At 41.9% G+C, this 27,953-nt stretch overlaps 1 protein-coding gene across 1 annotated transcript; it reads left to right on the forward strand.

Annotated features, from left to right (window-relative positions):
• The first annotated feature begins 228 nt into the window (after positions 1–228).
• SAG (S-antigen visual arrestin) lies at positions 229–27,953 on the forward strand. The gene is made up of 16 exons (XM_072995775.2): positions 229–316; positions 5,009–5,148; positions 5,488–5,548; positions 5,651–5,695; positions 6,738–6,931; positions 7,820–7,879; positions 14,971–15,038; positions 16,078–16,213; positions 18,336–18,420; positions 18,839–18,911; positions 19,461–19,598; positions 20,786–20,863; positions 21,380–21,403; positions 22,498–22,562; positions 22,998–23,019; positions 27,796–27,953. The coding sequence occupies exons 2-16, from the start codon at positions 5,038–5,040 to the stop codon at positions 27,884–27,886; spliced, it is 1,251 nt and encodes a 416-aa protein (XP_072851876.2). The 5' UTR covers positions 229–316; positions 5,009–5,037; the 3' UTR covers positions 27,887–27,953.

Consider the following 27,953-nt stretch of genomic DNA (forward strand, 5'->3'; position numbering starts at 1 on the left):
TGACATTGTAGAACTTAGGTCCCTTAGATAATACCCACCATTGCTGATCTAGCTAGTTTCCAATCTCATAATCCAGGTATAATATTCTGACTCTGGATTCGTGGTTGGAAACTTGGCCCCTATGTATCAAAATCTCATTTTTAGATCCACTACAAATTGCCATCCTAGCTCCTAAAGGACTAGTAGTTCTCTTTGCAGAAGAAAAGAAAATCATTGTCTGGACTATGCAGCTCTCCACATTGGGTTAGACCTGGTCTTTGCTACTCCTGGAACATTCTCTACCTATCTACTGGTCAGACATTTTGAACACTGCCAGGTATTTATTTTTACTGCAAATTTGGCCTTTTCATACAGCATTTCTGAATGCATCTGTTATGGTTAAACCATCATTGATTTTATTGGGAAATAGCTTTTAAGTACATGTCTAGGGTTGCTCTGTAAATGTCTGATTGGTCTGGTAGCCCAATACGTACTAGTACTATACTCTTAAACCTATTTATCTGAAACTAAACCCCACTGAGTAGAATGGAACTTATTTCAAAGGAAATATGCATAGAATTGCATAGTAGGAAATGCGATATCAACAATATTACTCCTACTTTGGGAGAGGAAAATCCAATATGGATGGAAAGTTTTACAAATTTACTAATGATTCACTATTGAACTGGATGACCCAGAATAGAAGATGGTATGGAAGCTGCATTTCTTACAGGTAATGTATGCTCTGAATTGTTGTATAGTAGTTACTGAAAGCTGCAGAAAAACAATATTGACTATTCTCAAAGATTTCTAGTGCATCTGTATTTTCTAATCAGTTTTTATTGTATTGTTTCAAAAACATGTATAAATTGGTTATGGGTTACTATTTTTTTTTTAATTGTCCACGTATCGTCGTAAGGTTTTGGGCTATTTTATTGTTACAGATGCAAAAATAAAACTGGTATACTATTCAATTTTTCTGAACTTATCAATTAAATTGCTATAGTAAAATTGGTTATTGTATGCCCGGAATTTTTGTGACCAAGTTTTTCCATTCCTTTTTATACATTTTAAACTTGGTTTGGGAACATGAATCAAAGTTGGGAAGTATACAGGGCACATTTGTGTTTGTTTGTTTGTTTGTTTGTTTGTTTGTTTGTTTGTTTGTTTGTTTGTTTGTTCTCCAACTTTCTCCTTAAAAAGCACTCAAGACCACTCTGAGAAATGATAAACCAAAGCAATGTACTAAAAACATAGTCAAAGCAGCAATACATAACCACCCATTTAAAAATCCCACTCAGGCAGCCAGTCACTGAGCGAAAGCTTGCCTGAAGAGCAAGGTCTTTGCCTGCTTGCAGAAGGACAGAAAAGATGGGGCCAGTCTGACCTTTTGTGGAAGGAATTTCCAAAGTCTGGGAGTAGCATCAGAGAATGCCTTCTCCTGTGTCCTCACCAAACACACATGTGAAGGTGGTGGGACTAAGAGACATCCTGATGATTTTAACACACAAGGAGGCTCATCGAGAGGTGGTCTCTGAGATAGCTTGCACCCAAGCCATTCAGGGCTTTATAGGTTAGAACCAGCACTTTTAATTGTGCCTGGAAACAGATTGGCAGCCAGCGGAGCTGCTGTTACAGGGAGGTTATGTAATCCCTGTAACCAGCTCCAGTCAGCAATCTGGCTGTACCATTTTGGACCTGCTGAAATTTCCTGACACTTTCCATAGGCAATCCCGTGGAGAGCATGTGACAGTATTCCAGCTGGTATGTAACTAAGGTTATGTGTCACTGTGGCTAGATTAGACCTCTCCAGGAATGGGTGCAGCTGGTGCACTAGTTTTAATTGTGAAAAAATGCACTCCTGGCCACCACTGAAACCTGGACATCCAGGCAAGCCCAGGAGCACCCCCCAAGCTATGCACCTGTGTTTTCAGAGAGTGTGTAATCTCCTCCAGCACAGGCTGCACCCCTGTTCCCTTTCAACATAGGAGACAAAACAGAAACCTGAGGGACCCCACAGGGGTCAGCCAGAGTGTCGAGCAGGAATCCCCCAGCACCACTTTGTTACTGTGAAGCAGTGTCTCCAAATCCCATCCCAGAGAGATGGGCCAGAAGGATATTTGTCCAATGCAAGTAAGCCTGAACAACTTAAACTGAAGCGTGTTTCCAATGGATTTCTCAAATCAGTGGGATTCAGTTAGAAGCAATATCTTTAGTACTAAGAGATCTTGGTTGTAATGTCTTCCCTACACTCAGATTTCATTAAATCAGTTTGAATTAGCAGCAGTGTGTGCATCTCACTATCTGTGGCTGTGCTCATCACAATGGACAGAAAAGATTCACAGTCAGCTCTAGCCCATGCAGTAATGCCCTGAAAAGCAGTTTCACTATGATTTGGTCAATTAGAGCTGTTAAAAAAAGATGCCTGCACAAAACTGCAGACAAGTTGAGAAAATGGTGGGGAAGCAATTTCAGATCAACCTCTGTGCTTTTTTCTAGATGAAAATGTTGATATTAAATATGGAGCAGCTTGTTAGGAGGCACAGGGACTGTAACCAAAGGCACTTAGTGGGAAGCTGGTACGGGGTAGCTTGTCTGCTGGCGGTTAGACGTTCTCATGCCACTGATCTCCATCTATTCTCTGCCTGCATTTGTGTCAATTAGCCAAAGATTACAACACCCCTGAAATTGCCAGTGACCTGTCCCCCAAAAGAAAGTAAAAAGCTGGGTAGATCCCCTATATACACGCAATCAATGTATAAAAATATCCCGAACTCTTTGTTTTGGAAATATATCCAGATGTAGTCTGCAAAAAATGCTGCGTTGCTTCTTGTGATGTTTACTTAGCCAATCTCACCAATATGGTTTATGACAGTCACAAGTGGAAATTTACTACCTCATTCCAGTTGATGTATCAAATTTAGTTAGGTATCACTTTTAATTAAAAGCTGTCTAAGAGCTGTTCCAGATACGGTGCTTGAAAAGGAAGAATGGTAGCACAAGGGACAGAGTGGCCAGATCTTAAGGGCCTGAGTCAACTCTTATGGAATTGGAAGGCTTCTGTAGGCAAGGAGTTAAGTCTCATGGAAAGCAGCACTGGAAGAGGAGATAATCTGAGAATTGTCTATATATTGTCTATATATATATATATATATGTTAACTTTAAATCCTGAGCACCCAATTTTACCCATTTCTAACTTTCACGAGGGCTAACCAGCTCAGTGCAAAGGTGATCATGTACTACTCCAAATATATTATGGGCCCAAATGCATACAACTCTTGCCTTTCTCACCAACCTTCCCTCTTGATAGGTGGAGCAAGGCAGGTAGTGGAGCACCAGCACCCTAATTCATGAGCCTTCTTATTGTACATTTTTAACGCAGTATCTCAAGAATGTAATACACATTCTCTCTCTCTCTCTTCCCCCCCATCCCAATCCTTGCCTATCTGGACCAATGAGATATCTTAAGGTTCTATCCTTTAAATCATTTGTTCACCTGTTGGCCTCAAGTTTTGGTCCTAAGGTCCAAGAATGGGAAGCTGCTGAGCTAGTAATTCTAGCTATTGCTCAACCATTTTTGATACCATTGTTCAAGAAAAATCTGCCACTGTGGGAAATCACTGTTTAGCCAAAGACACTAGCAAAGCTGTCAACCTCAGTTCCTGCAAAAGCAGCAATTCTTGGCTCCCATGTTCTTAATAACCTTGCAGGGATGGCATAAATTATTTTGTTTTGGGGGGAAGGGGGAATCCCCCTACCATCAAAATGCAGAGACTCTATTTGCAATTAAATCTTAAAGAGTAGCAATGAAGAAGCACCCTCTTATCTCACCTGAGAGCAGTAGGCTAGTTTAGGAGATTCAGGACAGGACATGTGAGACACACTGCTTCGTTGTACAGTATCTTACTGCCACCATTTTGTACATCTCCCCAGGTACTGCTTTAGGCAACTGCCTCCCACCACAACAGAGCCACCTCTGTTCCCTTGTGCAGAGACAGCAGCAGCAGGAATATCCTGAGGCACCTATTAAGTGGTGCCTGCAGCATCACTGCACAGAGTAATATGTTCCTCAAAAGCTGTTTGCTGTTCTTCTAAATTATACATGTGCTACTCTTGGCATATATAGAAGATGTCAGTTGCCCCTTATGATGGAGGCAGTGGTTAATTTGCAGCAGTGCATTTTCCTCTTGCAGTACAGTGGTGCCTTGCTAGATGATGATAACACGTTCCACTGAAATCGCTGTTTAGCGAAATAATTGTCTAGCGAAAAGCATTTCCCTATTGGAATGCATTGAAACCTGTTTAATGCGTTCCAGTGGGGAAGAATCGTGGTTGTCTAGCAAAGATCGCCCATAGGAAAGCCACTTTGCAAACCGCCGATCAGCTGTAAAAATCACTATCTTGCAAAAAATGGTCTGCAAGGTCAGAAGACCAGTAGTTGTAAGATCGAATCCACGTGACAGAGTGAGCTCCCATCACTTGTCCCAGCTCCTTGCCAACCTAGCAGTTCGAAAGCATGTAAATGTGAGTAGATAAATAGGTACCACCTTGGTGGGAAGGTAACAGTGTTCCTTGTCTAGTCCTGCTGGCCAGGTGACCACGGAAACTGTCTTCGGACAAAACGCTTGCTCTATGGCTTGGAAACGTAGATGAGCACCACCCCCTAGAGTCGGACACAACTGGACTAAATGTCAAGGGCAACCTTTACCTACTAGGAAAAGGCAACTCAAGCCCTTAGATAACTCTGGGCTATGACTACAGAAGGACAGAAGTAAAAAGCTCTAGAAAAATCAGCACTGTGTCGTGAATCCGGGAAATATTAAGGTTTGTATCTAGATGAAGAAGACTGAATCAAAGATTCACAAGTACTGATCAAATCTCACTTAGTATATACTAGATTCCTTTGATCTGGAAACAGTGGGGTTACTCTCTGGTGTTCCATGAAAGTTTACTAATGTTTTCATTGTTTTCATATGTCCTAAAAATTTGTTGTCTAACTGCTGAACAGTCATTAATCTATCTATATAGGACAGTTTCATTATCACACTCCTACAGACATGAGCTCTCCCAAGGCTCCAAAGGTGATCTCTCTCTCGGAAATTTCAGTGAAGAATGTTGTGCCCACCCAAAGTTGTGTTATCTACAAGAAGACCTCCCATGACAAAGCGGTAAGTGCCCAGCACAACAATTATTACAGATGAGAGCCAGTCCGTTGCCACTCATTAGGCTTGTCTACACTGTAGCGCTGTCCATGTTCATTCTGGGATCACTCTGGCTCATTATGGTATGCAGTAAAAAGTTCAAGTAGATGGACAATTTTTAAATTGTTAACTTATTTTCATTCATGATATCACTGATCTTGGCCTCAGTTTGATTAAGTGAAATAAATAAATGCATGTGTCTTTCCCAAAGCTGCACTTCTATTTGTTGATATTGGCTACAGTGGTATCAGTCCTTAAGTTATTGGATGATAGCCGTTAACAGTCATGATTTCGTCCATCTTATAGGTCACCATCTACTTAGGGAAGCGAGATTACATTGACCATGTAGACACTGTGGAACCTGTGGGTAAGTTCAAGTTGACTACAGTTTTTTTCTTTGCACTTTTTACTGTGCTTAAGTACTGTATTCTGTATCTTAGAGTGATTCATTTTTGCCCTCTCACTCTAGATGGTGTGGTATTGGTGGACCCTGATATTGTCAAGAAGAAAAAAGGTCAGATAATTTAATTAATTTTAAAATCAAAGGATAATGTCTAAAGTATTTGTGAGCACTATCGGCTCCACACTGGAGGTGCTGACGGCCACTGGGTTCCCTGGTAATCATTCCATGGGCCTCATGTTGCAAGAATAACAAGTAACAGTCTTTATTTGAACAAACTTAGAGGTGGATACAGAAGCTGTGGCTTTAACTATCTCCTCGAGGTTTGTGCAGGGTTAAGTTTCCTGCACTAACCTTCTTAGGTGGTTTCCTTTCAAGTGAGGCCTCAGTTAATATCACTGGAAACCTTTAGAGTCCCAACCTGGAGAAGCGGGAGAGAAGGATGAATCCAGATTCTTTTAATGATAATCTTTTTTTAATGTTTTAATTAAAACAGTCCTTTTAATGACAGTTGGTGCAACCAGGTACCTGGGTGAGCACCTCTGCTCCTCTCAAAGCTTTATCTGCCTCTCACGTTTGCACTACCAGTGCCACAACTGTGCTGGAGTGGGTGTTGCTACTCTCATCCACCAGCTCAGACACTGAAGTCTTGTTGGTGTTAAGGTCAGTTAGAGGAGTGGCAATGGCTACAAAATGGGGAATAAATTGTTGGTAATAGCTGGTTAACCCTAAAAATTATTGGATGTGTTTATTAATCTGGGATCAGGGGGAAGATGACACTTTGGCCACCTTCTTAGTCATATCTTGAGAAAAGATTGGAAAGCAAGAGATATAGTAGAAATGCAGGAACCAGTACAGTACTGGGATTAAATTATTTTAAAATGTGGGCAAAGGAGCATTCATTTTGAGATAAATTGGCAAATTGCATTCACTAAGGGTGGGACCACAGAGAACAGATGGACCCACCTTCTTCCAACTGGCTTTTTTCCAACGGAGATTGGCATCATCTATCTATCTTTTGTTGTCTGACTCTAAACACACCCTCCATTGACAAGTGGTCACAGTCTGCTTTCTGAGCAGAGATATTCCATATAAGTACATGATCCCTATAGCTTGTCGAGCACAGTCTTTAACAACTTGCCTATCTTTTCCCCAGTGTATGTGATGCTCACTTGTGCTTTTCGTTATGGACAAGAAGATATCGATATAATAGGGCTGACCTTTCGAAAGGACCTGTATGTTTGTAGGGTACAGGTGTACCCTGCACTAGAAAAACAAGGACCACTATCCAGTTTGCAGGAATGTCTAATTAATAAACTTGGGGGAAATGCCTATCCCTTCTTGTTAACTGTGAGTACTTGGCATTGCTCTTTCTATATAGATTTGGCTCTTCACTTCACAGTTTGATATTGAGCAGCATAGAAAATGTTTTAATTTTTGCTTCAACTCTCTGTGTTACTCCATCAGCTGTTTAATGTTTTTCAAGTAGGGACAGTTTAAACTGCTTGATGCGTAGTGGCAGAGCTGAGATTTTGAAAATATTTCTTCAGGTTGGAGATGTACTGTATGACTCGGCTGGGGTGGCTTCCTCTTTGTCAACAGGGAACAATGTTTTTAGTTAGGCAGCTGTTTCATAATTAAGTTGGTTGTTCCTAAACGGTTTTTAACTGGTTGAGTGTAGCTTTTCCCTCATTTATTTGATGGTGTCTTCAACAGTGTTTTAGTTAATTTAGTTGTACATTTTAATATTGTTTTTATTTACATTTTACTGTGGTTAGTACCTTAATTGCCATTTTCAGTGCAATGTCAGCATATAACCATAATAAGCAAATAAAGGCAAGTAACTACCCTGGTAAATAATAGTGAAATTATTTCTTGTACGCCAATGCATGCATGAACATACACCTGATGCAAAATAGCTACATCTGCCCACCATAGAGCAATTAATCGTGTCTCTGATTGTATTGGACTATAAGTAATGTAATGCAATAATGTTTGGGTTTTGAGCTGAGCACCAGGAGAAGTCCTTTTGAATTAAAAAAAAACTATATACACCTGGATAGTGGTGTGAAGGAGGCTTTGCCATAGGCTGAGTCTCTTGCATTTCCTGGAGCTGTTTTCTATGCATTGTAACAGACAGCTAGGTCTAACATCAAACAGTCAGCCTTTCTAGCAATTGATTCTGCAATTATATCAGAGTGCTCTATGCCCAGTACCTTGTCATATTTGCCCTTTCAGTTTCCAGACTACCTGCCTTGCTCAGTCTGCTTGCAGCCAGCACCCCGTGATGTTGGGAAGGTAAGAACTGAGAGAATGGGGTTTGATACCTTTATGAAGAAAGTAAATATCCAAGGCTTAGTACTGTATCTGCTGATTTGAGAAATACATACGGACCCTATCAACACAGAGAACAAAATTCCATATCGCATGAGAGAATAGCATTGCATTGCATCCATTGCATGAGAGAATTGTCATCTATCTTAGCTAAGATATTAACTTCCATAAAAGTATTGTAAAAATAATAATAATGTGCAGCCATGGAAGAGGCCATGAAACATGAAAGTCAGTGTACACAATATTTAAGTAAATGTTTCTGGGAGAGATAGTACCTAACAGGGCCGGACTGGGACCAAAAATCGGCCCTGGCATTTAGAGCACACAGGCCCACCGGCTGTGGGGACACAGGCCCACCGGCTGTGGGGACACAGGCCCACCTGTTGTGGGCTCCATTCACGATATTGTGGCGCGCTGAAAGGGCGTTGCTGGTATAGTGGTATTGGTACATGCTTACGAGTTCTCCCTATCCCAATCATTGCCCTGGTTGTATAAATAACAAGGAGCATCAGGAAATCTAAACCTATAAAATCATCACATTTAACAAAAAGTGTAATTAAAATTTAATGTTTAAATTTGTCAATGCTAGTGCTCTCTAAACAAAAAACACCAACAGTACAATGTGAGATCTTATAGCTATTTTAATGTATTGAAACATTAGATCATTAAACATAACTGCAACAAAACGTTCAATGTGAACAAGCCATAAGTAGCAGATCCTCCTACATCAACACTTCCACCAGGAACAAAAGGCTCGGCTCAAGAACTTTCCACCTCGTTTATGATTTGAACATTTTAAATTTGAACCCTACTAATACTGGAAAGACTTAGGAATGATACGTTATCAAGGAATAAGAAGACTTTGCAGGGCTTCACTACTCTCTGCAACTCTGTTGATGATGGCATCCAAATCACGACTCATGAGGATTTCATTTTCTGTAGCCATTAACATGAATGAATCCAAATGGTCCTGGGATACAGTATTCCTCAGTCGATTCTTGATGAACCTCAAGGTGGAGAAGCTTCTCTCACAAGCAACTTGAGTAAATGATAGAGTCAGTAGGAATTTGTAGGCTAGACCTATCACATTATAGGCATCTGTTAATAAATTGTAGCGCCATAGAATTTGATAGCAACAAATGGCACATTTCTTACATGTTGCACATGGCTTATTTAACAGCTCCATTTCATCAAATTGTTGACTTAGATCTTCCATGGGCGTTTCTCTTGACACCCTTACAGTGTATTCTTCTAGCGCTGATGTCTTCAATTTGTCCCAATGCAAAGCTAGACTAGTTAATTCACACCGCAAATTTTCAGCTGTGGCATTCTCATTAAATTTGATCAAGACTTTACTTAAATCTTCCATTGCAGATATATGAAGCCCTTGTTCTCTTATGTTTGAAAAGATCCTAGGGTCTATGATGCGGCCGCGGCCAGCAGTCAGACTCCTCTCGCCGGGCCGCGGCCAGGTTGAATATTAGGGGCCAGGCTGAGTCAGCCACGCTCACAGCGCCGCTCTGTGAGCGCATATCACAGCCCGCAGACGCCGCGGCCCAGGAGTCAGCAGGGCACGCACCTCACGGGCGGCCACGTGATGACCAAGAAATCATGTTTTTATAAATAAGCACTACAATACAAAATATACAGATTCTACAATTATAACAGTAACATATCACATAAACAGACTTTCAAGGGAGTATTAAAACTGAAGGCAAAATATTTAAAAAGCAACTTGAATTATATCTCCACATTATACAGTATATTCCTAACACTAAGCAAGGGAATCCTGCTTATTTTTTTTCGTCTCCTTCTCCCACCAGAGAATATATCCTGCCCCTTTTTTCTCCCTCCATAAACATTCCTACACCCATTAAGAAAACACAGGCAGAAGGATGCTCCAATTTAAAAAAGATAAAGGACTCCTGTGCAAAAATTCAGTGTGTGTGTGTTCAGTCGTTTAGTCGTGTCCGACTCTTCGTGACCCCATAGACCAGAGCACGCCAGGCCCTCCTATCTTCCACCGCCTCCCGGAGTTGTGTCAAATTCATGTTGGTTGCTTCGATGACACTGTCCAACCATCTCATCCTCGGTCGTCCCCTTCTCCTCTTGCCTTCACACTTTCCCAACATCAAAGTCTTTTCCAAGGAGTCTTCTCTTCTCATGAGATGGCCAAAGTACTGGAGCCTCAGCTTCAGGATCTGTCCTTCCAATGAGCACTCGGGGTTGATTTCCTATAGAATTGATAGGTTTGTTCTCTTTGCAGTCCAGGGAACTCTCAAGAGTCTCCTCCAGCACCACAATTCAAAGGCATCAATTCTTCGGCGGTCAGCTTTCTTTATGGTCCAGCTCTCACTTCCATACAACACTACAGGAAAAACCATAGCTTTGACTATTCGGACTTTTGTTGGCAAGGTGATGTCTCTGCTTTTTAAGATGCTGTCAAGGTTTGTCATTGCTTTCCTCCCAAGAAGCAGGCGTCTTTTAATTTCGTGGCTGCTGTCTCCATCTGCAGTGATCATGGAGCCCAAGAAAGTAAAATCTGTCACTGCCTCCATATCTTCCCCTTCTATTTGGTGAAGGGACCAGTGGCCATGATCTTAGTTTTTTCGATGTTGAGTTTCAGACCGTTTTTTGCACTCTCCTCTTTCACCCTCATTACAAGGTTCTTTAATTCCTCCTCACTTTCTGCCATCAGAGTGGTATCATCTGCATATCGGAGGTTGTTGATATTTCTTCCTGCAATTTTAATTCCAGCTTGGGATTCCTCCAGTCCAGCCTTCCGCATGATGTATTCTGCATATAAGTTAAATAAGCAGGGTGACAATATACAGCCTTGTCGTACTCCTTTCCCAATTTTGAACCAATCAGTTGTTCCATATCCAGTTCTAACTGTTGTTTCCTGTCCCACATATAGGTTTCTCAGGAGATGGATAAGGTGGTCAGGCACGCCCATTTCTTTTAGGACTTGCCATAGTTTGCTGTGGTCCACACAGTCAAAGGCTTTTGCATAGTCAATGAAGCAGAAGTAGATGTTTTTCTGGAACTCTCTGGCTTTCTCCATAATCCAGTGAATGTTGGCAATTTGGTCTCGAGTTCCTCTGCCCCTTCGGAATCCCGCTTGTACTTCTGGGAGTTCTCGGTCCACATACTGCTGAAGCCTACCTTGTATGATTTTGAGCATAACCTTGCTGGCGTGTGAGATGAGTGCAATTGTCCGGTAGTTGGAGCATTCTTTGGCACTGCCCTTCTTTGGTATTGGGATGTAGACTGATCTTTTCCAGTCTTCTGGCCACTGTTGAGTTTTCCAAACTTGTTGGCATACTGAATGTAGCACCTTAACAGCATCATCCTTTAGGATTTTAAATAGTTCGACTGGAATGCCATCACCTCCACTGGCCATTTTCAGTCTCCTCAGCAATGGAGGTTGGTGCATAAACTTGGATTATTGTGATGTTGAAAGGTCTGCCTTGGATACGTATTGACATCATTCTATCATTTTTGAGATTATATCCCATTAAGGCTTTTCCCACTCTTTTGTTGACTATGAGGGCTACTCCATTCCTTCTACGGGATTCTTGCCCACAATAGTAGACATGATAATCATCTGAGTTGAAATCACCCATTCAGTAAGTTTTTTTATTTTACTTTTCCTGTAATGGTTGCTCAACCTATGACATTTAGAAACCGCCACCACCCACCAGATTTGCCAGATGACAGGGCATCTTTCAAAATGTGAGATATAAATGAACAGGGGGACCCAAACAACAACAGTTTATGTGGCAAGAAGAAAGGAGCCAAAAATCAGTGCCTTTTATTGTTTTGCTTATCAGGCATGCTGAGCAGAGATAGAATTTCATCAGGCTCATTTTAAGAGAAGGGAAATGGCAGCAAGAGCTGGAGTCTCTGTGTATATAAACCCTTCTGTTCTTAAAAAGAAAAATCCAAAAAACTCCACCTGCAAATCACCAACAGTTGCCCGCCGTTCTATTCACTATAATTTCTACTTCCGCGATCCACATCAACCAGGTTCTATACCAAACACAGACTAAACACGCACACACTCCCATGTATGTGTGCAAAAAAAAAAAAACCCAAAAAACATGGAGAATGGAAATAGGTGCTTCCCTTCACTACAAATCAGACTGGGTGGGAAGGGGAGGCAGGGAAGAGGGGGAGATTTTTCTCTGGCTGCTTACTACTGTATCCCCCTTCTTTCTCTTCGGGACCTAGAAAAGGGGAAATTAGAGCGGATGTGTCATGTTTAAATTCCCCCACCGCCTGTTTTCCACCCTCCTCTCTCCAGGAGCGGAGGGGGGAGTGTCCTGTTACTACCTCCACTTCTCCCCACACACACAAAGCAAGCAGGCCCTCTATATTGGGGTGGGGGGCCGCGAGGAATACCTCACTTCACCCCCTTTCTGCTGGAGCCCTCCGAAGCGCGCTGGAGGGAGGAAGCAGTTCCCACTCCTCTGAGAGGGAAGGGAATCCTCCCACAGGATTTGCCTTCCCCTCCTCGACCGGAGGGGAGTCCGGCCCCCACTTCCCGAAGCCGGGGGAGGGGGCGGCCGCCGCGCTGAGGCCGAGTCGGTTGGTCCCAAGCGGGGGGACTGTTTTGTCTCGCCCTCCTTCCTTCATTCGTTGGTTGGTTGGTTGGCTGGCTCGGTCCTTGAGCCCCTCGTCCACCGCTCTGAGCCGGGAGCCCCGGGCAGCCGCTCAGCTGCCGAGCGCGGCGCCCCGGGCAGCCGCTCAGCCGCCGCCGCCACCGCGACCAGCCTGATACAAACACACGGAAGGGAGGGGAAAGCAGAGGGGGCGGGGGGAGCCACTCACTCAGAGCTGCGCTGCGGCCCCGACCATTCTGCCCACACAAGCCCACTGCCATAGAGACCGGCACAAGCGCCATCTCCCTCCGCCAGACACAAACGCGCTGGTCGGGAGGTGGAGGGAGAGGAAGGAGGGAGGGAAGGCAGGCGAGCGAGCGAGCGCGGCCGAGTGGGGTGGGGGAGGGAAGCTGCTACCAGCGCGAGGGAGCAAGTCCATCCGCGGTCTTGCGTGCAACGGCCGTGTCCGCGCGCCCTCCCTCTCCCCGCCCCGCCGGGAGGAAGGGAGCAGAACCGGCCGCCCGCCAAGCAACAGAACGAGCCACTGTCTGGGGTTTTGTTGCTGGAAAACTTCAACCACCGCAAAAGCCCCAGGAGCAGAGCCTGGCAGCTCCCATCCCGTATCGGGGGAGGAAGGAGGGCGGGGTGGGGTGGGGGGGAAGGTGAGGCAGGAACCGGCCCTTTTGACCATCGGCCCTTCTGGCATTTGCCAGAAGTACCAGATGGCCAGTCCGGCCCTGGTACCTAATCTCATTATTTTGCCAAACAGTGAAGTGGCCGTCTCTTGGAGGAATGGGGAGTCTCCGACTTGGATAGGGCCAAACTCAAACCAGCTAAAAATCTGAGTTACTCCATTTTTGTAGGTTTTCCCCACCAAAAAGGAATATAGGAAAGTCTGTAAAAAATCTTATAAAATTTCTGTGCTTCTAAGATTATACAACGTTGCTAAAATATATATTTTGGGAACATAAATGTGAAGACACTTGGGAAGTATATCTGGGGGTAAAGGCTCAGTCATTTGTGGCAAATGCTAAGATCTCATACATGGCATGTACCACCATTTTTGATGCACATGAAAAATAGGTTAGATAATGGGATGATTATATATGCAACCAAACCAAGAAGTGATGCTGCCCCATGTTTCAAAAGCTGAACTGGCGTTATGGATTGTATCTGCAATTGATTGTATTTTGTATTTATTTTGTCTGTTTTTGAAAAGGGCAGCTCCTTAGCAGAGGCCTGTGCTGGGAAGCCTTACAAATCCTTAATCAAGGAAGGCCTTCTGAACAAGCCTTACACTTCTTGGGCGCTGCTTCCAACACATGGGGAAAGCAGTCTCTGTCCTACTCTTTGGTCCCTGGCACTTGCTATTTGCAAAGACAACTGTGATTTTTCAGTAATCAATTACTGTTCCCTAGCAACATCTGTCTGAGGTGGGCTACTGCCTCCTCTGTCTTCTTCCTTATTTTTTGTTGTTTTCAAAGAGGAGAGGAGGATAGAGAGGTTAGGATGAACAAAAAGGGAAATGGCAGGAAGAAAAAGATGGAAAACCTACAGAGATTAAAAGCTGGTACTCACAGGAAAGAAAATATTAAGGACTAAATACTGATGCAACTTAGAGCAGATGCTGTGAGTGAATGGGACTTTAAAAACCAGCACTCTCTGAAATCCCTTGAGTTCAACAGGTCAGCTCTAGGAGAGAGTGGCAATTGAGTTTAGGCCTCAAAATGGATCCAGCGCTCATAGCTGGAGGTTAAAGGTGAATTCAGAGTCTTTAAAGTAGAAGACTGCTATTGTACAAAGCCATGGGAGATAAGGAATGATGGTATTGCTTAGTGCTTCGGTCCAATATTTGCTAGGCTTCTGCCCTTCTCAAACTACTGGCAAAATGAGGGTCATCAAGCAGAAGTTCCTGGTGAAGTATAAGATTAGAAAGCAAAATTAACACATGTATTTTAAAATATAGACAATCTCTTCCAGTTTAAGGAGACCTGCTGAGGTCAAACTAGACAAGACACTATGCTTCACAATTAGACGTGATAAGAAACAGTTTCCCTCTGAAGGCATTATCCTTCAAAGCCATGTGCATATCCAGCTTACAGATCAACTCTGTCTTTATGCATCAGTGACTAATCCCAAGGCAAAAGCAGCCTATTTTTCAAACAGTAAACAAACAAAATTGTCCTCTTGAGGGAGCCCCAGTGACAGGCTACCTGTAAAATAAGTTTTGATTCTCTGAAATTTTCGCATATGTTTGTAGAGAAAAGAGGAGTACGGTATTTCTAAAATGAAAGTATGTCTTGAACGCTTGCTCTGCAAACATCTGGGCATATAGGTGACACGTGGCATGTTCAGATTGTTTTATTTCATGTAGACACAGTGCTTTGTACATCCACCAATAGCAACCAATGAGGTTATTTGGGCCTTCTCATTGCTGTATTTTCCTTGCAGTGCTGTGGGGTGGATTTTGAAGTCAAAGCTTTCTCTGCAGAAGATCCAGAAGAGACAGTTCTCAAGAGGTAACATTTTGTTTGCTGGGAAACAGCACTGAGCTAGAAACAAGTGCCCTTTTCTGTAGCTTTTCAAGATGCTGCAAATAGAACTGTGTAAGAATAAATTGTTGCACAGTTATGAATTTCTGGTAAAATGGCTTTCTACTACACAGTAGAAGAACAGAGACCCACACAGGAGAATAGCTACAAGTTCCGTAGTCCACTTCTTTCTCATTAACAGGCACTTAAGAGGGACGTGGTGGCGCTGCGGGTTAAACCGCAGAAGCCTCTGTGCTGTAAGGTCTGTAGATCTTCAGCTGTAAGATCGAATCCATGTGACAGAGTGAGTGCCCGTCGCTTGTCCCAGCTCCTGCCAACCTAGCGGTTCGAAAGCATGCAAATGCGAGTAGATAAATAGGGAGCACCTCGGTGGGAAGGTAACAGCATTCCATTTCTAAGTCGCACTGGCCATGTGACCACAGAAGATTGTCTTCGGACAAGCGCTGGCTCTATGGCTTGGGAACGGGGATGAACACCGCCCCCTAGAGTCGAACACAACTGGAAAAAAATTGTCAAGGGGAACCTTTACCTTTTAAGAGTGTCAATAGCTCACTCTAAGACATTGTAGGAGATAGAATAAAAACATTTTTACTTACAGATGCTTGAAATTACAAATGTGTGTATGTTTTGTTTCTGAATACGTAATTAACAACTAATGAACAGATCAACAGCAAACAACTGACACCAACCAGAGAAAGAGAGGGAAAGAACGCTCAGTAGATTGGGGTTCTCTTTGAATTCAAAGGTTGGAAAAAAGGACTGGTTAGTGCTGGATAGTCAGACAAGTCACCCCAGCCCAGAAAGGTCCCTCTGAGTCACTCAAACCAGCATGCAAATTTGCAAAGAAAACTCTAACATAAATAAATATTGTATAGTTATTTTAAAAAGATTAAATGAGAGAAAAGTAGTTAATGCAATGCAATGCGTTCTATTATAGAGAGGCTTCTTGACCCACCCCTGCTGGCTGTTTCTTTGCACAGCAGCCAATCTGTTTTCTGCTGTTTAGGAATTCTGTACGCCTGCTGATCCGCAAAATCCAGCATGCCCCAGAGGTGTCAGGACCCCAGCCTCATGCAGAGTCTACCTGGCAGTTTTTTCTGTCAAAGAGGCCCTTGCATCTGAAAGCAAGCCTCAGCAAAGAGGTGAGGTGTTCCTGCTTTGGGGCTTGAAAGCTCTAATTAAAATGTCTTTTTTATTCTCCCTTTAAGATCTGTGTAACTTCATTATATAATGATTGCAATCAGTGCGTAGTTATTGTAGATAAGTGGTTTCCATACTATTATCCCCCTAAGAATGAATTTGGTTTCTTCTTCTTCTAGGTAACCTTTTTGTTATAGTGATTATTCAGTGATGCTGCCATTCTGTGTTTCAGCCCTGTGGCCTTCTGAAAATTTGTAGTGGTTTCCTTGTGCCTTCCATCCAAGGGGACAATGTAAAGCACTGGTTCTTAACCTTTGTTACTCAGATGCTTTTGGACTGCAACTCCCAGAAGCCTTCACCATCAGCTCTGCTGGCTGAGGTTTCTGGGAGTTGCAGTTCAAAAACACCTGAGTAACAAAGGTTAAGAACCACTGATGTAGAGGAGCGATTATGGGGTGGCGCTTGGCAGGACTAGCTTTTGTTGGAACACCTCTGGAGGAAGACCTTGAGCAGCACATCAGCATCCTAAGGGAACATGTAGGGTGCAAGACCTGCAACAACACCCTTTTTGAGTAGGTATGGTTTCCTTAGACACCCAGCTAGTACTGCTTGAGAGAACGTGATTTGCTGTGTATAATTAGTCTAAGGTGTTGCTCTTTGTTTTGTTTATTGACACAGTGGCTTAAAACTTGCTTACCTTCTGTGTCCAGTAAATACAGACTTTATTTTCCCAGCATTGATATCATTGTGTTCCTATGTTTCAAAAGGCGGAGAACTTTTTTTTAAAAAGGAGGGGGAAAACAATTTTGGTGGACGTTAAGGTAGAATATGGATACTTGTGGTGAACATTCAGGTACAAGAACCGTACATCAATGTGCCTGTGTTGGAGGGCAGAGTTGGTTCGTTGTCTGGATTTTTATGGTTCAACTGCAACTTTTCCCTTAGAAGTTTTTTCTGAGAATTTTGTTCCCTTTGCCTCCTATTCAAAGACTTCAAAATCAGTAGTGATAGTGATATGTACTAGGGGAAGCACGTAGCCTTAGATTGTGACTACAGGGTCAAGTACGGCAAGATTCGCCCTGTTTATAAAATGGGTGAATTCTAAGTATATTTTACTGTCTGCATAACATACAAGGCTGATTCGACTCTTTCCAACCTTTTTGCTTCCCAAGTGGTTCCCCCCCCCCCCCGCTTCTGGAGGGCTTCTACTTTTTCATGCCCAGAGGATCTGAGTGAGTTTTTTCTCCTGCACATGCTCTTGTAAAGACAGGAGTGTGTCTATAGGTGGTGTTTCCAGTTATGTAAGCAGTTGGGGTGTCACAATAAAGGAAAACAGCCAGAACTTTGAAATGCATGCACACACACACAAACACAACACATTCAGATTCCCCCCCCTTCCCCCTATCCCAAGTGCTTTGTACCTTTGGCAGAAGTTTAGATGGAAAGATTGTCGAGAGAGCCAAGGCACTAAGCCTGCAAGTAGGGAGAAGAAGGAGGGAATCACAATGTGTGTGCATGCACACACATTTCAAAGCCCTGGCTTTTTTTCCCTTATGGGACATTTTCTAACATTTATGAAAACATGCACATATGCATGCACACACATGCCACAAAAGATTCCCATCCCCATCCCATAATTCACTTCAGGATAGGTCAATAAAAGAATAATCACCACCTCCCCTCACTTTCCGGGTTTTAGTTTCCTCACACAAAACCATAAAAGGATTGCAGAGGTAGGAGGGAGGGAGGGAAGGAAGGAAGGAAGGAAGGAAGGAAGGAAGGAAGGAAGGAAGGAAGGAAGGAAGGAAGGAAGGAAGGGTACATCACAAGTATGAATAGTGAACTCTCAAATCAGTCCTCAGCCCCCTGTGTGAGCTTTGATTGCGATTTCAGACATAATACAGGCTACGCATCAAATTGCAGGAAAGCCAAATTGTTCTGGTTCACCTCTCCAATGTAGTCACAGCCTTACTGACAAAGCAAAGCCTTCCAGTGACTTTCAAGAGTTAGGGAGAATCCCAGTTGCTCTGCTCTGGCCTGCAAAGGGTAATGATACAACTGTACAAAAATAAAGTTGTTACATGTAGATTCAGTTACTCTTCCTGCTAATCTTGATTGTTCCAGGTGTTTTACCACGGTGAGGCAATCCCTGTCACAGTGACTGTGATTAACAATACTGAAAAAGTGGTTAAGAAGATCAGTGTATCAGGTAGGATGCTGGTTTTGTCCATAAATCACTAAGACTTTAAAAAAAAAAAAACTCGGCAATGAGGCAGAATCACACCTTAAGGACTGCAGTAGAGACCAGTAGTGGAGGGTTTGGGATAATCCAGTATTCATTATGTAGAAGGACCCGCCCTCACATTTACAAGAACTGATACTGCCTTAGGAGCATGCTATCAGCATTCTGTGAAAGAAAGAAAAATCCATAATGTTATACATGAGACTACAAAGTGAAAGGAGAAACTGGGGCACAGTGGACAGTGACAATTGCACACCTCCATCTGTTTGTTCAGAGGAAACAGCCAATTGATTCTTTTTATTCTCTCCGTGCCCATTAGAAGCACTCTACGAATTTTCTCTGTTACTTACTTACCCAATAAGCTTCTATCTCATTTTCGCTACAGTGGAGCAGGTTGCCAACGTGGTATTGTACTGTAGTGATTTCTACACCAAGACTGTGGCTCTGGAAGAAGTAGAGTGAGTCTGCCATGCTTCGTTCTCCCTTGCTGTATTAGTTTTTTTCCTATTACACTCGTTTAATTTACTACCTGTCCAATAGACTGACCCAATCTGTTTAGATGCCTGTCGTAAAGGTAATGATAATGTCTGTCTTCCATGTTTCAGATAAACAACCCCATTGACACTGGTGTCAGAACACCTTTGGGTCAACCAAGATACACTGGAAAATGCATATTTCCTGCCTTTAGCTCAATTTTCTTCCCAAAATGCATTTCCTCTGAGATATGTGTGTCACCAATTAGACATGCAAATTAAGCCTGCGTTTACCTTCAGATTATCAGTCATAAAACAAACCATGCTGGAATGTAAGACACTAAGCTGGGGAAATCATGGGATGTGTTTGACAAATGGACATCTTTCTCTACCTGAGGAAACACTGCTTCTAAATACACATTAAGCATATCTCGTCCAGATCTTGCTGAAGTGGGTAGGAAAATGAGTGGTCAGAATGTTTTGTAGCAGATTAGAATTAAAACATCCCCTTTCCCCTTGCTGTCTGCACTGCAGGGAAAAGATACAAACAAACAGCATTGTCACGAAGACAATAACAGTTCTGCCCTTGCTGGCAAATAATCGAGTGAAACGGGGCATAGCACTGGATGGAAAGCTAAAGGATGAAGACACTAATTTGGCTTCCAGTACTATGTAAGTCCAAAACAGAGGAGTCACCCAATTGTCACATAAAGTTCATGTTTTATTTTCTTAGGTTCAGCAATAAATGTCTGGTGCATGTAGTGCTTGATTATATCGTGAAATTGTCCATGGTTGATTCAAAGTTTTTTATACCAAGCCCCTGGCAGTTTCCATTGCTGAAATTGTGGTTGCCATTCACATTACAGTGTTTAATTAACCTGGGAAGGTGTGTTGGAAGTATCCACACTGTAATGTACCTCTAAAATTGCTAAAATTTTCAGCTGGGTCACAGCCTCCCATCTTCCTCGTGGCCTTCTTCCCCACCCCTTCCCTCCCCTTCATATGTGTTCCCCTTCTATCACTGTGATCCCCCCAGCATTTAAAACAGAATTACACTTGATATAGCTTCAACCTGAAATGACATGTTATTAGCTTAATACAGTGCTTCACAACCTAGGGCCCCCAGATGTTCTTGGACTACAATTCTCAGAAATCCTGGCCAGCACAGTTAGTGTTGAAGACTTCTGGGAATTTTTATCCAAGAACATCTGGTGACCCAAGGTTGGGAGCCAGTGACCTGGTACAAAGCAAAACTTCCCGCTTTAAATGTCTTGGTGAAATGTAGGCAGGGGATCAGGAGGAGAAGGAAATTCTTTGATTTGCAAATTGTACCCATCCATTTAAAAAGAGGCAGGTATATAGAAAAATCAGAGAAGAACCCTCACCCTCCCATGACAACCCTCACCTACTATTTTATAATTTTTATTGACTGTGCCTAGTCTTTAAAACAACAACACAAGTGGCAAACCTTTTGGGCTACACAAAATGCAACAAGTACCCATCAAAAAAGGCCAAAGCTGAGTTGTACATCATGTAGTTGATTAAAATATTTTGAATTTAACAGTGACAAAACCAGTGCAAACAGCAGGGCAAATTGCAATGTAGTTAGCCTTCAGTTGAACTTGCACTACTTTGGTCACATTCTTTTGTGGTAGTTGTTTTTTTTTATGCCTCTGCATTCCTAAAGAAGGAATTCCTAGACAGGAAATCTTTCAAATGGGAGAATATCAGCTGCAGGGAGGAATATGGAAATAGGCAGCATTGATCAGTGTGGCTGTACCAAGAACACTACAAATCTTATTGACAGTAATACTGATAGTTGTATGTCATGATCCTATTTTTCTTGTGCCCACTAACAGTATCAAAGATGGAACAGATAAGACTGTTCTGGGGATCCTGGTTGCCTACAAGATAAAGGTGAAGCTTACCATCTCTGGGTAAGAGCAATGGCATCAGTGGTATCTGCACTAATGTACTTTTGTTGTGCATAGTTTATTTATTTATTTTATTTATTTATTTATTTGATTTTTACCCCGCCCCTCTAGACCATGTCTACTCGGTTTTGTCTAGTCCTCTAGTGGTTAGACCACATTAGATGGTTATAAAGCAAAGGTGGATGAAAAATAAGAAAGTGAAAACACAACTTCTTTATCCGTGGGAAATGTCAGAACTGCACAACCATTTCTAAAGAACTGTCCCATATTTACTAATTTAAAACATCATATTTGGTGTTTGAATGCTTGCCTGAGTAGTCTTCCTTAAAGCAAATAGATCTTGCAACCAAATATTTTTAAAAATTGGAGTGGGTTTGTGTGTGAAGGGTGGTGGGCAAGGATGAACAATTTAGTTTGCTGAACTGCATTTGCTAGGAAATGTGACAGTGTCTTAGGAATATCTGCTTTGGAATACCATAAGCTTTTTTTTTTTTTTTTGCATTTTGTTTATAATCTTAGCTTGCTAGGAGATTTCATCAACAGGTAAAATCTATGAAAATTTCTCTGTAAAATTTGCGGGGGAATGTTTTGTGGGGTTTTGTTTGTTTGCTCTCCTGCAATATATGATTTGAAAATGGCACTTGCCACCCTCCTAGTTAGGATGCTGCACTCACTACTGCAGGAAGCTTTAATATGTCCAATATTTTCCAAGTGTGAGGCAAATATCCTGAACATTTTCCCCTTAAACTCAAGGGCCAACTTGGTGTTTTCCTGCTGGAATTTCCCCCTGGAATTATCCTTTGTTTACGTTCTTTTTATGGAACATTCAAATAATGTTTCCAGATTCTTGACTTCCAGTGCTTTTTGTGTTCTCTTATCTATTTTTATAACTAATTTGTGGTATATGTTTGTGTATTTTCCTAATGAAACATATTTGCAACCCTGCCTGTCCAGTGAGGGCAAAATGTTGTATGGACATTTGAAGGCAGTGGTCCTGCTAGATCACTTATGATTAAGCATGGATGTAAGAGATCAAAACAAAACAATTTAAAGAGAACATTTCACATTGATTTCTGTAGAAGACGCCATCAGTAAATGACCAGAAGCAAAACTCATTTCAGCTGTTCCATTAGTAGATTTTTACTAGTTCAGTTGCATGACAAATATGCGATGGATTGCAAAATGCAGCAGTTGTCCGTTTTAGGTGACGTTAAATTATTTAACTTGGATTGCTGGGTGAACTGGGTATACTTTTACAGCAAAAACACCCACAAAGTGTGCTACTTATATACCATCCCCTAGTGCTTAAAGCACTCTCTGGATGGTTTACAATTGTGCAAGCCTCACTTTGCCCCAAACAAGTTGGGTACTCAATTTACTTACCTTGAAAGTATGGAAGCCTGAGTCAGCCTCGAGCCAGCTACCTGGGATTGAACCCAAGTTATGAGCAGAGTTTTGGCTGCAATACTGCAGTTTAACCACTGTGCCACAAGGCTCTTCATTTTTATGCTGATTTTTTATTTTGAAAATATTTTATATTTCAAATTTGGTTTTGTAGGGTTATTTGGTCAGCTGTTTTGAAAAGTTCTTTCAAGACAATATAAATTACTATACTAAATGTTTTCCATTTTCCAAAGCGAGGTGAGCATGGAACTGCCATTCCGTCTCATGCACCCCAAACCAGTTGATATCAGTACAGCAGGTTAGTACTGGTATGCTCTATGTACTTCACATGTTCTTTGCTCGTACTACTGTTGTTGCATGTAATGTCTTCACTATATGCTTCAAATTCTGTGCAGTCTCAGAAAATGGCATGTATTTGTGTTTATAACCATCCAGCACTTTCTCCACATGGCGTGATTCGTCACTTTCATTTGAAAAGGTGCTCTCCCAAGTGGTAGAGGACAGTTGCTTGTCATAGCACATGGTTTTCTTCACCTACCTTGATGTGGTTGGTTTTGTGACTTCTTGATAGAAGGTAAACATGGACATAATTAGCAAGTGTGAACCTTGGAACATGAGTAATTCATATGTTGCAAAGAGGAGAATTCCTAAACAGAGGGTAAGGGAAGCATGCACCAGGTCTCTGCAGTGCACCCTTGTGCTGCTGGCAGATGTGATCATGCACAGCCATTAGCAAGAGAAACTGGACAGAGAAAGCAAAGTTCTTCTGTGGGTGTTCTATCCAAGCTCAACTAGATTGGACCCTGAACATTTATTTAGAGCTATTTGATTCTTGCTAATAGTACAATGAACTGGTAGTACAATGAACTGTAGGTTGTCAATCTCTTTCTCTCAAAGCAGAGATGGGATATATATGGCCCACCAGAAGTTACCAGATTGGAGTTTCCAACATCCCTCACCGCTGGCAATGCCAGCTGTGGCTGACTGGAGGAGCAGTCCAGCAGCATCTGGAAGAACAGATATTTATCATCTTGGCTTAATGTCATATTTGAACTCCAACTACAAACAGCAGTTCTGGTTTTCCTTATGTGCTCTGCTACAACTTCTGTCATTAAAACATGGGTGGATTCACACAGTGCAGCCCACATTGGTGTACCTTGACCAATTAGTTCCACTTGCCTCACTCTTTAGTTTGTTTATCATACTAGCTGAATATGTGTGCTTTGCCTTCTCTGATTTGTTTCTGTCCCAACAGACTAGAGGAGGAAAGGTCTTTTGTTTGTTTGGAATGAAACAAATGGGGGGGGGGAGTGGCAGGATTCACTTTATCTCTTTTTTTGCATATACAGACATACTTCTGCTCCTGCTTTAAGTCGGGTAAACCAGTATTCTCATTGTATCCTAGCTTACTGTGAAATGGGCATAGTAACATTTCTGGTCTCTTAAAAACTCAGATGTGAAATGTTCAAAGTGACTACATCTTAAGCACTTTAGAAGCTAAATTAAGTTGAATTCCTATACAGGGCATCATCCCACTGCACACAACAGGACTTACATCTTAGGAGGCATGTATCAGATTGCTGCCTCAGACACTATAAATGAAGTGCAGTAGTGTGAGGAAATGCAGTCTGATTAATTTCCTTAACTTTTTGTAACTCTGATGTGTTGGTGCAATGAGTTTTGCAAGACCAGTTCTCAATCTGCTGCACATTTGCTAGTAAAACTGATGTTTCCTGAAATTTCATTAGAAAGAGTTAAACTTCCTTCGGCTACAAGTCTGTATGTTCTTAATGGTGGCGGTTTCATGTCAGTCTTTCACTTCAGGACACAGAGAAGCACAGATGGCTATCTCTTCCTTCCACATTTTATGCATAGCCCGGGGGAACTAAGGGCTGCAACCTCACTGTCAGGTTACATGTGTTGAACAAATGCACATTTTTCTCAGAACTTGGAAATATTAATTTTTGGTTACAATTATTGGGAAACGTCTTGGTACTATAACACTTTCCGTGGCCCCCACAAAAAATGTAATAAGCTTTGCATTTAATTGAATAGGTATAGGGCACTGTGACATATTCTGTAGCTTCTATAGATCTCCTTTTAATGGATTTTAAAATGTTTTGTTGAAAACCTTTAAAGAAACATTCCCTTTCTGGTGTTAAAGCATTAATTACAGAGAACAATTACTAAGGCTGTTGAGCTGTGCCAAATAAAGTACTGTACCTTGCCTGGAGGGAAGCTATTTCTCTTCACATTAACACATATAAAATCTAAAGAGTATATTCAAGGCTTTGTACCAGCATCTTGTTAATGTCACAACCACTGACAATGAAAAACTATTGTTTGTACATTTGCCACTGCCTGGGCACACACAGACCTCCATGTGCTTATAAAAAGGTGACACCACATTTCTGTAAAGGCCCTGCACTTGCAATCTGAGCAGCAGTGTGGACTTAAAGAAATGAGCCAGGTCTTTATTTTCTGGGCACAGAGATGATGGGTGGAGAGAATTCTCATATTTAATGTATGTTAGGATGCCTTTGAAATCGCAGAAAATGCACCAGTTTAAAACTATGAAATAAAGTAGCATAATGTTAACTAGAACATTATTTTTTCTTTCGCAATAGCAAGCTGTTGAAATGGCTGCCAGAGAAAGACTACTTTGTCTCTAAACCACAGTGCTGTTGGCTTTAAACACTTTATTAGGACACAACTCTAGATTCAAGCAATGGAGTGGTTGCAACAGCCTTGTTAATTGGGGCCTTTAGCAGCATCCCTCTCCAAGGTGTAGGCTCTGCCAGATGGTGAAATGTACTTAAGCTGAGCCAATACCAAATGTCAGCTTTTGACCTTTTGAATACAAACTACTGAATAAAACACACACACACACCCCCAAAAAAGCCAAGCTGAGCTACAGTTCTGCTTATTTCTTCACTTGGCCTGGCAGTACATTTTGGCTACATAAAACCCAAAGTATATTCCTGCTATGTTCAGATTCATAGTTAAAGGAATGCAGGAACGGGTGATACCTTTATATTAGACCATTAAGAAAATAAAACAAAAGGAAGTCTGCAATCCAGAGCAGAAATGATTATTTTTTGTTGAGCCAGCAAGCAGCCATGGAGTCATGATTTTGAAAGTATAGGTGCACTGCTCGCCATGACAATACCCATGGCTAATCTTGCCCCTATAAAGGGAATCCAAAAATGCAGGCAGCTGCTTGGACCATTTTTTAAAGGGGGGAGGGAGACATTTGTACATTTAATGACTCCTGACTGTTTATTCAAGGGCAAAACACCCTGGATTACTTTGCATCACAAGAGGGTCAGCTCCCAACAATATACTTTTCTGGGTAGACGCCATCCCAGCACCCTTGAGGATTGCATCTAAGCTGAGAAGGGAACAGGGAGGCCTGATTGGTGTGGCTGGAGTATGTACTGTTCAGAAAGCCATAGATCTTTCTTTCAGTCTACACATTCTGGCTCTACTACATCACTGCCAACAAAAGTCTTTCTGATCAGAGGGGAAAGATTTATTTGCTTTGGCTTCTCAGAGCTTCTGTTTGTAGAAACAAGTTATTAGATACCCGTCCAACAGCTGAAGGTTTTCTCCATAGTTAGAGGTCTTTCACCTTCAGCAAGGTGTTCTTATTGCATTAATGATAACTCTTAGCTTCAGAATCAAGGCTGTTTGTTCTGAAGTGTGTTTAAGGAAGTCTTTTCCTTTTTTTCCACCCTTTTCTACCGATACCTGTGATTACAGGAAAGGAAAGGTAAGAATTCTAAAATTATCTTTCTGGGGATACTCTGTCATGTCTTGTCTATGTGAAACATGCAATTCTTCTAAATCAGCTCCCGTAATGTTGTAGAAGGAAGGTGGTAGGATTTATTCTCAACTGGCTGTTGGCTTTTTGTAAGACATGCAAAAACTCAGTTATATTTCTCTGATTGATACAGCAGAATGAAATGTCATTGAGCACAGTGGAGATTACTCCACTCCCAAGTGAATAGATGTAAAAGTTTATGCAATCTTACCAGTTAGGCTTGATCAAGCCCCTTGGAATCAGTGAGTTCAGGTATGCCCAAGACTTCATTAGATCAAGCTATAAGGCTTCACATCCATGCAGTTAGTCTACTATGGGAAAGGTAGAGAGATCATAGCCTGAACTAGATGAGACAGCACCTTTGTAATTAGAAATGGAGCTGCCTTAAGAAGTAAATGATGTTTAATTCTTCATATGATAATATGTAGAACACCTTGCATTTGTTTCGTCATTGATCTTCAGAATTAAAGCACAGGGTTCCTTTGAAGTCCGATGTCTTGAACATGAAATAGTGCCTGTGTAGTGTACTCTACAGTATTAAAGTGCTTTCATTTCCAATTATGTCTGTCTGTCAGTGCAATTAGACTGTGATATAGGATCACATAGAAAAGGTTTGCTTCACTGGGTGCAACCTCCTTTAAAGCAACACTTACATGTGCATACAATCTGGTCCTGAACTCCAAAAAAAGAGAGTTGTCTTGCCACTAGACCAAAAAGATCTGGATTGCACACAGCTGGGATGGCATGGGATTTCCTGCATGTTGTATAATTGCTGGAAAATAGTTCAAACAAGACCATGGCACAAACAATCCAAAACATGAGCTATGTTGCTGACTGATCGCACCCTATAATGTCTGTTTCTTCAGTGAATTCAAGTCTGAAGCAAGCTAGCTGACAGTTACTAAAATTACAATGAGTAGAAGTATACAAACAGATAGCGTAAACGTGTGCTGCTAGTGGATGATCCTTTAACCTGATGATCTTTGGATTAGGACTCTTTTGCAATGCCAAAATTCAGGAGTTTGTTGGCCATCTTAAAGGATTGTCTGGCTGGTGTCATTAGAAGCTACTTCAACTTGTCTCGTGTTCTTGAAGATCTCAGACTATAGCAGGATGATTCCTTTAACTAAGCCACACTACAAGAGAATGTACAGTGTGACACAGACAGGTTCATTTCACAATAAGCAAAAGGCAGGCACTAGCCTCAGGGCCCCCTTGCTCCTACCTGCCATGCATCCTTTGCTCATGCAACTTTTCCCTAAGCAACAATTCATGCTGAACCAGTTGACTTTAAAAATCAGAATCCTATTGGTATTTGCAAAAAGTGTGCATAGCTTGCCATAGTGAATTGTGGCTAAATAATGAAGTGCCAGGTGCATCTCCCTTGTGCAGCTGGTGCTGGTGTGTACTTCAGTTGACCCAGCACCTCTCAATTAGCCATAGCAAATTATGCAACATGACATTAACCTCAGTAGGACTCTGGCTAATAAAATTAAATAAATGATGTGTTTTGTAATGAGGATTAAAAGTTATATTTTCTTGAGTCTGCATTTCTAGTTCATATTCTGTCCCACATCAAACACAGCAGAGTACAAGTACTGCAAGAGATACTAAATTGTGGTTTTCAGTGTTACATGAAATGCTGTAAAGGAACTGTATCGGCCAGGAGACAAGACAGCTGCTTAAAGGTATTTTTACTTTTTCTTAGTGACCTCATGTTTCAGGAGTTTGCAAGTCAGCAACAGAAAGATGAGAACTCTGAAGAGGACAATAAGGCAGGATCTCCAAATGATGAATGAAAGAGAAAGGGGGGCTTGTCAAGATCAAAAGTGTTATAAGAATAATTGTATTAAAAGAGTATTGAAA

Source organism: Pogona vitticeps, chromosome 3 (assembly GCF_051106095.1).
Source record: "Pogona vitticeps strain Pit_001003342236 chromosome 3, PviZW2.1, whole genome shotgun sequence".
NCBI classification, from domain to species: domain Eukaryota; kingdom Metazoa; phylum Chordata; class Lepidosauria; order Squamata; family Agamidae; genus Pogona; species Pogona vitticeps.

Excerpts from the sequence above, each read along its gene's own strand:
- SAG (XM_072995775.2), top strand. The coding sequence starts at position 5,038 with ATGAGCTCTCCCAAGGCTCCAAAGGTGATCTCTCTCTCGGAAATTTCA. Across the intron at positions 19,599-20,785 it reads AATTTGGCTTCCAGTACTAT|TATCAAAGATGGAACAGATA; the intron begins GTAAGTCCAAAA and ends GCCCACTAACAG. Across the intron at positions 22,563-22,997 it reads AGTTGATATCAGTACAGCAG|CAAGAGAAACTGGACAGAGA; the intron begins GTTAGTACTGGT and ends CACAGCCATTAG.